The sequence below is a fragment of the Leptonychotes weddellii genome, chromosome 13 (assembly GCF_054177405.1).
Source record: "Leptonychotes weddellii isolate Sample4059 chromosome 13, ASM5417740v2, whole genome shotgun sequence".
NCBI classification, from domain to species: domain Eukaryota; kingdom Metazoa; phylum Chordata; class Mammalia; order Carnivora; family Phocidae; genus Leptonychotes; species Leptonychotes weddellii.
The window spans coordinates 36,253,249-36,267,815 of NC_138381.1; the positions used below are offsets into that span (position 1 = coordinate 36,253,249).

At 41.0% G+C, this 14,567-nt stretch overlaps 1 protein-coding gene across 2 annotated transcripts in view; it reads left to right on the top strand.

The window, feature by feature from the left end:
* KLHL14 (kelch like family member 14) overlaps positions 1 to 14,567 on the top strand; it is a 96,797-nt gene that overhangs the window by 13,860 nt on the left and 68,370 nt on the right. For both annotated transcript variants that reach the window (XM_081801438.1, XM_081801437.1), the window contains exon 2: positions 14,110 to 14,231. In XM_081801438.1, coding sequence (XP_081657564.1) covers positions 14,110 to 14,231 — 122 coding nt within the window. The remainder of the gene's footprint in view (positions 1 to 14,109; positions 14,232 to 14,567) is intronic.

Genomic DNA, 14,567 nt, shown 5'->3' on the forward strand with positions numbered 1-14,567 from the left:
ATCTTCTTCCGCCTGTGGAAGTCGTACTCACATAGAGAAGGTACTAATTCTAGCTGTCACTTCAGTATTTCTGGAAGCTAACAAACTTTCAACTGTCCCTCAGACATTCTTGTATTGAAAATTTGGAAAAAGAGAAAGCAGATGAAGCAAAACTGAAATACGTAAACATCACTGTAATGTGCTCAAAGAAATTCAAGGTTTGTGATTTCTCCAGACGCAGAAAGCAGCAAACTAAACTGGCAGCAAGTAGTCTAAGTAAAAAACTCTATTCCAAGGAAGGGGCACTCCCTGTACAGAAAGGAGCCTCTCAAGCCTTCCATCAGCCTAGTCAAACTGAGAGCCCAAGTTCCAGAAAACGATAGTCTTTTTGACCTAGAAAGAATAATTCTCAACTCAGAAAGCTGTGTCTGGAAAATGTTTCACTTTTTTTATGGCAAGGAAACTGTAGAGTCTCAGAGCATAAGAAACACTTAAAATTTGTGAAAGCACAAAGAAATTCATGTCTATGGCTTTATAGACACTAATTAGAGTCTGCCACAAAAGCGGATGTGAATCACTTCTCTCCATTAGCTTGTATCTGTTATTATCCCTCCTAGTTGCCCTTCCTCCACTGGAACATTGTTACCCATTACATTTACTACATATGTACGGGACTTGAGCACCAAACAGAGGAGTACACAAGGAGCCTACCTCCCCACATTCCAAATTCTCCCTATAGAGTATAGATGGCAGGCTGCTATAGAGTTATTTTGTGCTAAAATTAGGGAAACCCTTTCTCAAGGTAGTTACGCACGTTTCACCATAGAAGGCTCCTTCTCAAGTGTCCGTTCCCGAAAGTGAGTGTGAGATTCATTGGTCTCTTTCTGCCCTGCATTCCTGTTGACTGGACAGTTCTGAGGAAAGCTGTATTAGTCAGCTTGAGCTGCCATAGTAGAATAACACAGACTGGATGGCTTAAGTAACAGGAATTTGTTTCCTCACAGTTCTGTGAGGCTGGAAGTCCAAGGTCAAGTTGCCAGCAGGGTTGGTTTCTGGTGATGTCTCTCTTCCTGGCTTACAGAGAACAGCCTTCTCTATGTCCTCACATGGCCCTTCCTTGGTGTGCAGAGGCAGAGATTCCTGAGGACACCAGTCCTATCAGATTAGTACCCCACCCTGATGACCTCATTTCACCTTAATTATCTCCTAAAGACCCTATCTTCAAGTACAGTCACATTGGGGGTTAAGGCTTCAACATATGAATTTGGGGGATATACGATTCAGTTTATAACAAGAGCCAATAATAGGATCCAGGAACTAGAAAACAGGTTAGGGAAGCTAACTGAATTGTTACTTCTCAACTAGGTCTATAGGGCAAAGTTATATAGGCAACTGAGCAATGATCCAAGTCAGCAATACATTAATCGCTATTCCAGTAATACAAAGCTGGAAGAGAAAAATATCCTCTTTCCTCGGCCTCATAAGGTCTTGTCTAAATCAGTAGTTCTCTTAAGAATCAACAATAGAGATTTTTAATAAAATATATCTTCCCTAGCCCTACCTCAGAGATTCTAAATAAATTGATCTGGAATGTGGACCCAAGAACCTGCATATTTTGCTACTGGTGGTTTTGGACCACACTTTGAAAATCATGAGACTAAAACAAAAAATTGCTTCTGCTTTCCAATTTGCAACGTATCTGTTGTAGAAGATGGGAGAACATGCTAACAGTAATTTACTGAAAGATAAGTTTGAAGGAAATACGTTGCAAAATTAAAAGAAACCTGATAAACTGACATGAGAATGGGGGAAATGAGACACAGGGAAAGTTATTGGAATTACCAGACTCTAAGGGATTTATTTCCTGATGATGGAATTGGGGTACCTACCGCACTAGAGAATTTTCAGAATAATGCAAGCCACATAGTTAGAGTGTCCACAATTCAGCCCCAGAGAATGTGGTCAGTTTCCCCAGGATAATTTGTTCCTGCCTGGCAAAGATCTGATGATTGAAACGGACATTGTCATGGACTGGTTGATTGGGAGGGTTGGGGAGGCTTCCATGCAAACAGACACCCTTTCCAGGGGGAACACTGGGGAGCCTCTTAGCCTCGCAAAGTCCTGGAGTTAGGGTTTACTTCAGCATTAGCCCCTCCAGGGTTGGTGAAGCAGCAAAGAACAGAAAGAACTGGCTCCCCACAGGGAAGGAGAAGAAAAGAGGAGGAGGATAAGAGATTCCTATTTCACCCACAGCAGCAGGGTGTCCCTAAGCTGGATCCCACAAGCCACACCTCATTGTCTCCACAGCACACACACCCCAGGCCTGCCTCAGTCCCTTGCTGCTTATCTACCCAAAAGTAAGGGTAACCTTCTTCATTTATCTTAACCCCAGGATGATTTCATAGGATTATTCTTACCCTCAAATCAAATTCTGAGCCCATTTAGAAGGTATCAGCTGAAACTCCCTTTGCTTGAATTGAAGATGGACACCTATTAATTGCCATGAATATTCCAAGAGAAGCCTGGAGTAATATATTCGGTTACTAAGTAACTTTTCTCACTGTCTTCCCGCATGGCCACTCCTGCAGCCAGCTTGGCAGGAGGCTGGCTCCAGCTCCTCAGAACGAGCTTCCTAGTTTCCCCATGAGAAATCTCTCCCTGGAGTTAAGAGTAATGGGTAAAATCAGGCTCTAGATCATGAGGTAGGATCTGGCCACGCTCCCCCGCAGCATCATCCAGAATGGCTGGACTTTCTTTGTAATGCTGATTCTGTTAATATATTCATTTTGACTGTTACATCCTAGACCCTCAGAGACAGGTAATCGTAGCCGGGTATGTGATAGACTGAACTTGAATTTTCAACATTATTCTGCGATCTTGTGTCTTTCTGCGCTTTTTCTTGTGCGGCAGGTACCCGTTTCCCCAGGTCAGGAAGTCACTCTGTCTCTTCGAAAAGCTGGCCAGATGGGCAGGAGAGAGAAAGGGAGAGAGAGAAAAGTCTCCAAAATGAGATTAGTTCTCAGGGGGCAGCATAGCCTCATAATTGAGCTTTATTAGGAGTTTAAATGCAGGCATTACTTATATGAGTCCATCACTAGCATGAGAGTGACGCTTTATCTCCTCCTATCACCAAGCCACCCAGAGCTTGAATGGCCCCTTTGTGACAGGCTGCATTGAACCACTTCTCCCTTGAACAAGGAGAAGAGCTTTCTCCCATCGCACAAACGTTGGTTGTCCCTGCCAGCCCGTTCGGTAGCAAGCATCTGTGCTGGTGAGCAGTGAGATCCTGTGTCCCACTTGCAGGCATGAGGATTAGTCTAGGAGGTAATACTTGCCACTCAACTTCTTCACAGGGATGTGGGGAGGATTAATGAGATGCTATTTCCATTGCAATTTATGCTCTTCAGAAGAAAGGCACTAAGTACTAGGTATTAGAATTAGGGATTATATAGGTAATCAAGCAAAGAAGATATTCAACTGCTTCTAGTTACTAAAGGAAGCTTTAATCTGGGAGGTGTGGAAGGAGGGGGGAAATGCAGTGAGTATAAACTTGGCCGGGAGCCATGGTCCCTCATGAAGCAAAGGACCAAGGATGGAATGTGAAGTGCTATGTACAGTATAAACATGGACCTGTTCTGGCCCTGAAGGCTTATGATCTAAGGGAAGAGGCCTACATTTCGTGGATTCAGATGAAGGTTTTCTTGTCACATCTACCTCTCCCATCATTAGCCAGTCTACCGGTTTGGTCCCAGAGGAAAGTGGCAAAAGCAGAAGCAAACTACCCCATCCACATACAGGAAGACATGGTCACATTTCCTAATTCACCTGGAATTCGCACGTGCCAGGGAGGAATTGTGGAAGACCCTGGAATGCTACAGGGGCTCGGGCGAGGAGTGAGGGGGCAGGAAGATGCTTACTTACAATTGCGATGTGCAAAGCTATGGTCCATAAAGAGGTGGGTCTTCTCACGGCCAAACATAAGCGATGGCAGAGTTGGAATGTCACATGGGTTCCAGAGGTTCAGATCTTAAAGTCGCTGCTTCTTCCACTTATTATAGTGTGTCCTCAAACTATGTTTGCCTTCCTCTGGTAGGATGTGAGACAATTTCAGATGGCACACGAAAAACCATTTTTAAATGTAATAATTAGGTTAGGTATTACTACATTTGAGCCTGTATTAGAAATAAACAATTAACCCGTGAAGTCCATAAGTCATAAATATGATTGCTTAGAGCAATAATTCGCAATATTGCCTGCACATTAGAATCACACGGAAAGCTTACAATGAAAGAAACAAAACAAAAGAGCAAAAAACCAGTGCTGGGTCCCACCCTCAGTCATTAAACCAGAATCTCTGAGAACTTGCCCCCATCCTAGAGATTTCGTAAAAGCTTTCCCAAGTGATTCTACAGAGTGAGCAGCACTAGGAACCACTAAGATAGACTGGGATTAAATATTTTTTTAAGTGAGCAGTTTTAAATAAAATATTAAATAATATCATAGTGTGTGGATATGGCAAATATCACAAAGTTTTTACCTTGTGCTAATAACTGAAATGTGGTAAACTTTCTATCATGGGTAGCTCCCATTCTATGAGACAATAATAAGCCTAAAGAACAAAGAGAAAAACAGGGTTATCCAATAAAAATCATGAACATAGTGGTATGACAACAGCAAGGCTGATTATTTGGACATGCTTAAGTGGGCATTAAGGACAAAAGGGTTTGGGTCGGTGCAGAGGAAAGGTGCAGGTGAGATCTGGGTGTTTGTCAATAAGACTGTTGCCCAAAGTATTACCCTCTGACTCTTCCACCTTATAGTTCAGAAACATGGCTTTTCCTCTTCCCCTTTTGCCTTCTGATGTCCTCACCAACCATACTCACTGACTGGACCTTAAAACAGATGAGAGAAAAAAAAAGGACGACAACGAATCAGTAATGATGTGTTTCTTGAAGGTGGGATTACCAGTGACTCTTTTCACCCATTCGTTCTTTTGTTTATCATTTCTTCATTCATACAAGAAGCATTTACTGACCACCTACTATATACTAAGTCCTTTTTGCTTGTAAGTGTAAGTCAGAATTTCAGGAGCATGAGTTGTCTTTATGATATGATCAAACAAATCTTAAAGTTACTTCCATCTTAGAAAAACTGAACCCTGTATATGACTGGCCACTCTCCAGTCACCATGCAGCCAGGCTCGTGGTGGTGGGAAAGAGGGGCACCTCCAATGTCAGAAGCTGGGAAGCTAAGGCATTTCCAATTATTCCTGACCCTGAGAATCACCGAAGGGGGGGAGGGGGGAGGAGGTGTGTGAGAAAACCCTAGAGACATTTCCTCTGTGAGATAGAGGAAATAAAACCCATCCTGAGGCACTAGAAAAGATTCCCAAGCCCTTTATCCTCTATTCTTTCATCTGTTAAATGGGGATAATGATACTTTGTGTTTACCTGCCTCAGAGAGGCATTATCAGGTCTATTTAAAGGCTCTTCCGATGAAAGCTGCTGTGTAATTACCAAGAACAGCTATGATACAGAAACCTAAATACAACAGCAAATCAGCTGGAACAAATTCTCAAGGGAGTTTACTTCTCTGGAAAATTTTAAGAAAAGGGTAGCAGCTCTCCTCTGGGGACTTTTGGGTACCATTCTAGCTGGAAGTTTAGGGAAGGCTAGCTGATTTTCAAAGTTTCCTCCTGGCCAATCACTCAGGATCTTCCTCTGCTTACTTTTCCCCATGGTCTAAGCAGTTTCCATCTGAAATTCCTCTTTCAAGTTTTTTCAGACCTTAACTCAGAAACTCTTTTATCCCTGAAAAGAATTGCAAGCAAGGCATTTACCTGTGCGAGAGAAAGAGAGGGGAAAGGGAAGTTATAATGTGGGGAGAATGTGCACCTTATAGGTGATAGGTAATAGGGGGATTTCTTTGATAGTTTTTAAAAAGAGAACTGAAGTAGATGATCATTAACGTCAGGCTTTGCTGAAATTCATTTGACAAAGTTATGGAGGGTAGATCCAATGGGAGCAGGAGCACAGAAAACAGGAACACCGCTCCTCCATCAGCTCAAGAGAGAGACAACCCAGTTGATTCAGGCTAATAGCAGTTTGGAATATAGAGATAGGTTGAAGAAACATTATGGGTCTAGAATAGGACTTGGCAAAACATCAAAGATAGGAAGAAAAAGGAAGAAGTATCAGGATTATCATAAAACTTGGTGACTTGGGTAAGGTTTAGTGACATCCTTAACAGAGAGCGAGAGAGAGAGCAGACCAGAGAATGAGCAGGTTGAATTTATTAATGAGATCTGGATCCACACCACTGTAGAAAACCCAATGGTTTTATATTTTTGTGAAACTTACTTGTGCAGTGAAGATTCTGGCTATTATAAAAGGCACAACCTAGGGCTTCTGAAAGACTTCTAAGCAATATAAGAAAAAGCCACATTGCAATGATTGATTTTCACATGAGTGATTGATACGGTTAATAATTATGCAGAATAATAATAGTTATCATTTATCAATTGATAACCATGGGAACTACAAAAGTATTTTCCATATGCAACCCAAATGTCAGCTGGTGTCTTCCCGGATCTGGTAAAACTCTTCCAAACCCCACCAATGTCATGGCCTAGGGAAATCCAAAACCCATCCTCAGGTCTGCGAATCCCTGGGGGCTTGCATCTCCCTGGCTTTTCCGCCTCCCAGACCAGATGTGAAATTGCCCATTCACTCACTTCTTGTGTAAAATGCCAAGCCATCATAGGCTTAGTGAAGTCCATTGAAACTGGAGAGGAATGGGAATGAGTCATAACTTCTTCCAATCTTCTCCAGCCTCTCTCTACTGGATTATGTCAGAGGTACCAGTTGTTCTCTCCCTTCACTAGGCAGAGACACGCATTTCCAAGGCATCAGCAGCACAAAGTACTCTTCATTTGTTAAAGGGACTGGCTCTGGAAGGTGGTTTCATTCGTAAGTAGCAACCAATTATTTTCCCATTATACTTAACCCTCATGACATTCCCACTTTACAGATGAAGCAACTAAGGCTTAAAGAGCCCAAGGATATAAACCTGTGAAGTGGCAGAAAGAGAATTTAAATTCAGGTCTGGCTGACTCTTACATTAAAATTAATGTGGCCTTTAGAGGATGGGAAAATGATTATCTACTCCTGTTTACTTTGCCTCTTCAAAACTGCATAGTTTTTCCGTCAAATCTCTATGTTTCAAAAAAAAAAAAAAAGGCTATGTACTCCTAAAGACCGTATATGAAGAACTCTCGAGTAAAAACCCCAGTGAGTTAGCATTGTTACAGAGAGAACAAGTTAGGATAATTAAAATATCTAAACAATGGAAATACAGCACTGTTATTTTTAAGTAATAAAACTGGGATGGGACATAGGCCACTAGCTTATCAAACCTGCAAATTACACAAAGATATTTAATTTAATGAAAAAAAGCCCTATGCCTTATAAGTCTGTTGTTATCCCTATTTTATAAATAAGGTTAAAAAAGGAAAAGTGGCTGGCCCAAGGTCATTCATCTCAAAACAGCTGAAGCCAGGGGCACCTGAGTGGCTCAGTCCGTTGAGCGTTTAACTTTTGGTTTCAGCCTAGGTCGTGACCTCAGGGTTGTGGGATTGAGCCCTACGTTGGGGCTCTGCGCTGAACTGAGAGCCTGCTTGGGGTTTTCTCTCTCTCTCCCTCAGCCCCTCCCCCTGCTCGCTCTCGCTCTCTCTCTAAAAAAAAAAAATAAGCCTGTGGTCTTGCCCAAGTTGTAGGACTTATACCCTTAACAACTTAACAACCAGGCTCCCTGTTTCGAGAATCATGATGTTTTCAATAGATGTCCCCTCTAGGATGGAAGTAAGTGCCATGAGGGACAAGGAATTTATACTTCATGTTCCCACCAACAACTCTAGTGTTTAGAACAGTACCTGGAACATAGTAGGAACTCAATTAATAACTGCTAAATAATAAGTGAATTGAAACAAGATATCTAAATCAGTAGAGGATATAAAAACCTTTAAAAATAGTCACGCAAATAGTGAATCATGGAACACTACATCAAAAACTAATGATGTAATGTATGGTGATTAACATAATAAAAAAAAATTTTTTTTAAATAGTCATGTTGATGTTTAAAATATTTAACGAGAAGAAATATAAGATAGGAAAAACCTGGCTGAAAACATTTGGTTTAAAAAAAAATCTGTATTCATAATCCTCTGGAAGCTGAACAGGAACCCAACACTGCACTGTGACCGCTAAAAGACTACTGTAACTTTATAAAGCCTTAAAAGATATATATACTTATATAATATATATCATATCACATATCATATTTGTTATTTTGTGCACAATTCTGATCACATCTTAAAAAGGGGACAGCGAGAGTCTAGAAATACTCAAAGGAGGTGAGTATGACAGTAGGGAAAATGGAAACTTTCTCAGAAAGAAATGAGGATTTTCGACACTCAGAAGAGAAGACATATGGCAACTGTCTTGCAATATTTGCTGCCATGACAAAGAGATAGGCACTTGCTTTTTTTTTTCCTAGAAAACTCAGGTAGATTTTCAGGTCAGCATAAGGAGAAAAAATATATTTAACACAACTGTCCAACATCTTTTAACAATTAGGTGCATTTGAAAAACCAAGGTCCATTTTGTTATAAATTGTCAAATTGATAAAAATAATTACCCATGGAAAAAACTATTAAAAAGATTTCTACGTTATGGAGAGAGGGGGACCAAGTCAGTGACCTCAAGCCTGGCTATATGCTAGTTAGAATCAACTGGAAGACTACGAAACATTATTGATTTTTAAGGCGTCATCCCAACTGAATCATAATCTCTGGGAGTGGGGACCCGAGAATCTATATCAAGGATCTAAATTTTGTGGGGCTCCTGGGTGGCTCAGTCAGTTAAGCGTCTGCCTTCGGCTCAGGTCATGATCCCAGAGTCCTGGGATCGAGCCCCGCATCGGGCTCCCTGCTCAGCGGGGAGCCTGTTTCTCCCTCTCTCTCTGCCTGCCACTCTGCCTACTTGTGTTCTCTCTCTCTGTCAAATAAATAAAATAAAATAAAATAAAGAATCTAAATTTTGTAATCCCCTCAGATGATCCTGGTGGTTCTCCAGGCTTGGGGATCACCGAACTAGGTTACTTCAAAGTTCTCTTCTAACTCTCTGATTTAATGATTCTTAGAAGATCGCAGAATGTTTTAATAAATAAATGAGAAAAGACTTATAATCTGTAAAATGAATTTAGTCTAAGTGTACACAGGTTGCTCTAAAGTATCGCAGACCACCCGATTTCTTCAAAAGGTTAAAACTCTCCTTGCAATCCAGTTAATGAAAACTTTTTCCATGTATCATGGAAAGGTAAACTTTATCTGGCCTGTTTCCCAATTATTAAAGTTCCAAATCACTGAAATATAAATAAATGAGACTTTACCATACTTAGAACACCGGTATGATGAAAAATTTGTTTACACCGGGAGGTTTTAAGTCATCCTTCAATCATTCATCCCTGAACCAAAGTACATATGCGCGTGAGCACACATGCATACACACACACACACACACACACACACAAATGTGACACATGGTAAATGTTGGGCAATTACTGAGATGGAACAAAGGAGACCTTCAAATTCCATCGCCTTTTTAACCTTATATTTTTCTAGGCAAGAATCTGAGAAGCCAGATCAAAGGCATCTAAATACTGTTATTAATCATGACATACTAAGCTCTTTGTCTCTAATTCCTTGTCTTTTAAACACATTACTTTGGTCTGGGCGGTGCTAAGTTGAGGAGTAAAAGGGAGTATTTTGAAAATAGTAACAAATTTGAAGAGATCCTATGTAAAGAGCTATACCAAGTAGCCATTTGAAGGAACTCTAATTATTGCAAAAGGGCTACACCTGTGGATTTGTCCTAATCTAAAATTAAACCTGTAAGGCTCTGCTGGAATCATTTAGAAAAGAATAATTGAAACCCCCTTCAGCAAGTTAATTCAGATTCTCCTAATTTTACTTTTCTGGTTCACAAGGTATCTTTTTTATCATGGTATTTTCAAACTGAAACTCACACACATCAGATAAATAGCATGATAATCAGAGGTTTCAATATCCAATACACACTCATTATTATCTGTCATTATTGTCAGTGTCACTATTATAATTGCACATTGTAAAAAGAATGGAAGCTTTTCCACAGGAATTATTCACATGTATTACTTTCCAGGAGTAATTGAATAGTTGACATTGCATTTATATCAAAGTAAAATATGTGATGGCTTTTCTCATTTGTTTTATTCTTAAGAAACAAGAAATGTAGAGTGATCTCTGTTAGTCCCCTTTATTTGGATCCAGAAAGGTTCAGTTTTATGTAATGTCCAAGTGTATATTTTCTTATAACAAGGCTCAAAAGATCTCCAATATGATTAGAGTGATAATTTTCCAAGAACATATAAGGTAACAACTGGGTAGTGAAGTCCTCTTAATTAGCTTATATTTATATACATGAACTCAACAAGAATCTCAGTAAAAAATACTACTTTTCTTTTTTAACTATTTAATCAGGTTTGGTATGTTGAAATGAAGCCCACATTGTATTGCCAACATCTACAGATTAATAATAATTTACCTTAGAGTTTATGTAGAACTTTCACTTCGTCATTTTATGTAATCCTCATGACAATCCCTTGAAGAAGCAAGTCAGATACTATTAATCTATTTAAAGATGAGAAAACAGAGGCTCCAAAAAGCCAAGTAATTCATACAAAATTACTCTGCTGAGTAGAAAATTAGCCCTAGAGGGGCTCCTGTTTGGCTCAGTCAGCTGAGCGTCTGACTTTGGCTCAGGTCATGATCTTGGGGGTCCTGGGATTGAGCCCCATGTCGGGTTCCGCTCAGTGGGGAGTCTGCTTCTCCCTCTCCCTCTGCCCCTCCTCCTGCTCGTTCTCTCTCTCTCTCAAATAAATAAATAAAATCTTAATTAAAAAAAAAAAAAGGAAAAGAAAATTAGCCCTAGAATCCCGGTCATCTGGGTCTTAATCAGAAGTTATGGTAAAATAAAAATTAAAAAAATAAATTTGAATTTTAGAAAGATCATAGGCCTGGTAGCATTAAGAGGCCTGGGCCTCAACACTCTTTAGGCCATTTTATTTTACTATGGGAGCCTTCTAACGTCCCTGTAAAATGGAGTTATTTCTGTGCCTTTAAGGCTGTTTTGACAGTCAATGGAGAAAACAGGGAGAAAAACATTCACATGTGTTCTGTGAGTCTATGCGTTCTTTCTTCTGCCCTCTGCTACTTCTCACAGGCTTTATCCTATTTTTGGTTTCTATGTGAGTCACCTTCACAAGGTAGAGTTTTAACCTTTATTTAGACTTAAATAATAGCGATCCTGAGTTAGAAAACTGAGTGACACAGCCTTTAGAAACAAAATAATCCAAGGGAAATGCCATAGTAAGTTGAATGAATGATAATACGAATTAGTAATGCAAGATTTAAAATGCGTTTTCACTCACTACAAGGCCATACGTGATGACCTTAAAACACGGCTCCTTCACAGAAAACACACAACCAGTGAGGGTAGGTAGAATTTCCTTTCCTTCCATGTGATTCTTCATCACATTCCCTGAGGAGGCTGGATGGTTTAGAGATTTATCTTAGTTTACGTGGAGGCTTTCATGGCTGCTACGCTAGCTGGCCCTTTGAATCACGTCACTGTTGGCAGGGGTGAAGGTTGTTACCATTTGCCAACTGCTCCGTGCCTTAGGTATTGGTCGTCTCCAGCCAGTTCTTGGAGGACAGATGGCAGTGCGTGGCTCTTTGGACAGAGAGAACAAACACTCTAGATCCTCTCCTCATCTGCAGAGATGGTCCATCTAAACTGCTGGTGAAAATCACCCTTGTGGATGTGTCCGGGGAAACTGGCCTTATCAATTAAGTAAACAACCCTACAAACATCGCTAAGTCATTCACTTCTCTCCATCTGTCATTCATGAAACACATTTTAAAAGCAGTACCTTTATTTAAATATGAAAAGAGAGATTGAATTAGATTGCTTCGGTCCCACTACAGCTTCCCTGAGTCCTTTCCCCTTCCGCCCGACCATAGCTATCTGGCAGCCGGTAGATGTGTCCTGTCATGACAGCCACAGAATGGCGCCTTCCAGTTGACCAGGAAACGTCGCCACAGGGTACCCAATAGCAGCAACCTAAAAAAGAGTACTTGCTCTCATCTTGACTTGTCTTAGACTCACAGAGTGGTTGATTATTTGGACTAAAATGACAATAATAGAATAGTCTTCTATTAGTTCTGTAACCATGCATTTAGGAGATTACATAGCACATCAATTATATATGTTCTCATTTCAAAATAACAGAAAGCTACTTACTGCACTGAGTTCCCATCACCCCTCTTAGCAGACCACCCCAATCACTGAAATCCTCAAAGTTTGGAACACTTTGCAACTGGATTCTAGTTTTGTTTCACAACTACTGGTCTATAAGGCATATGGGTACAGTTCCAAAGTACTTTAGGTTCAAAGAAGCGAGGGGGCTTTTTGTTTGTGACAAAATTAATATTGCAAGCTGATATTACATTAGTCATCCTTCTGGAAGTACAGTTCCCCCTATCCATGATTGCCTGATAGGAGTTTCTCCAGAAGGCATTTTTTGTACTGAGGCATATACAATGCTTTCAATGGCACCAGAGTTTCATTAAAGGAATTCTCCCGTTCCCTTCCTTCACATGGAAATGTCATTAACTCTATTAAGTTAACTCTCCGAATGTTAGGTTCTTAACCAACAAACAGTGCTTCTCCACAAGGGCATACTTTGCCAAGCGTCCTTGAATCAGAACGATGGGCCAACTATGTAATAACAGATTGAGAGCCACCACCGCGGTTTGCGATCATATTTAAGAGGAACCCTTTTGTATTTATTGACTTTTTTCCTTCAGTCATGCTTGTTCCGTTTCTTCCACCACCACCTTCAGCCTTTCAGGTAAATGAAAAGTTCAATTATATGTAAAGCGACCGTTAAATCAGCAGGCCCCTCGTGGGGGTCTGGGCCTCCCCTCCCTGCTCCAATCGCAAGTGCGCTCAATCCATTAGCCTTCCTGAGGATCGCACATCCATCAGGTCGAGTGTGCCGGCCAGGGTGCATCTTACAGCTTTTACTGCATATGAGACGTTGCAGGCCTGTTCTCAGGAACTGCCGGGCAGACTGGGAATCACAGTCACGGTTAATAGCAGCGAATTGCCAGCTCTTGATGGGTGGGTAGTCACTCCTTTCAGTGGTTACCCCCTGGGGGAGAAGGTAGAAAAACAGAGGGAGGGAATTAGAGTGACTTTGCACAGTTGAGCAGGTTCATGCGGCTGGATCAGTGGCAAGCATTGGCAGGGCTCCACTCTGGGGAGGCTCAAAACAGCCTCACAGTCTCATTTTTACCAATTGGTGCTGCTGTGTCACGGGTGGTACCCAGGGATGGGGGGTGGGGGGTGAGGGGCTGGGGCAGGGAAGGGAGGGAGCGCTGCGAAGGGGCTGAAGGCGGAAGTCTCCGCTAAATTAAACAAACAGAAAGTCTTCTTGATGCTGGTTAACCTTCCCCAGTTAGCCCTGTGCTACTAATCGTACCAAACTGGTGTTCGAAGTTCCCTGGGTGATTAAAGAGTTGGCTCGCAAACTCTCTGCATAACCTTAATTTTTTCAAGGTTCTTTGAGTGGAGAATGGCTTATAATAATGATTTTGACTAATACGATTTTTGACATGCAACTTTAATGCTTAACCTTAGTACAACTCCAGAGCATTTCATGTGTACTCAGCTGTAAAGAGTGATGATTTAAAGGGATAATATAAGAAAAAGGTCGTTCTAGAATGAACCTCTAACAAATTGCATAAAGGGAGCTTATTATTCCATGAGTATGGGGATATGCTGCTCTTCTGATCATTTTTCTGCTTGGTTCAAAAAAATTGTTGAGACATGAATGGGAGAAGAAACAGGAAAAAATGAAATAGAAATCTGCAAGCAAGGAACATTCTTTTGATGGTTATGATTTCGCGTCGCCACTCAAAAGGCTCTACAATAATGTGGTTATTCATCTCCTCTTTTGTTTTGGGTGAAGAATTCGCTCTAACAAGAAAATGCTGTTATTGGTCGGAGGCTTGCCTCCTGGGCCGGACCGGCTCCCCAGCAACTTGGTTCAGTACTACGATGATGAAAAGAAGACGTGGAAAATACTCACAAGTGAGTGCCCTTCTTTATTTATTTACCCACCTATTTGTTTCAGCTTAGAGCTGTCTCGATGAATTCGAAAACATGGCTAATCAAATTAGACATTTTGTTGATTTGTTACCCTTTGGAGGTCTGTTTATGTATCACCGGGGATTTAGAGTAAAAGACTAAATTAACATTGCAGAGGTGGCCAATTTGGTAGTCGAATAGGCCTAAATTAAAGTGGCCTAAAAGCACTACGTGAGTTTGTGTCTCTGTGACAGAGAGGGGGTGGTCACAGAGATGTGCCGAAAGAAATGCCTCCGTTCTTTTTTTTTTTTGCTTATCGGAAAGTGAAAGGTCGGGTAA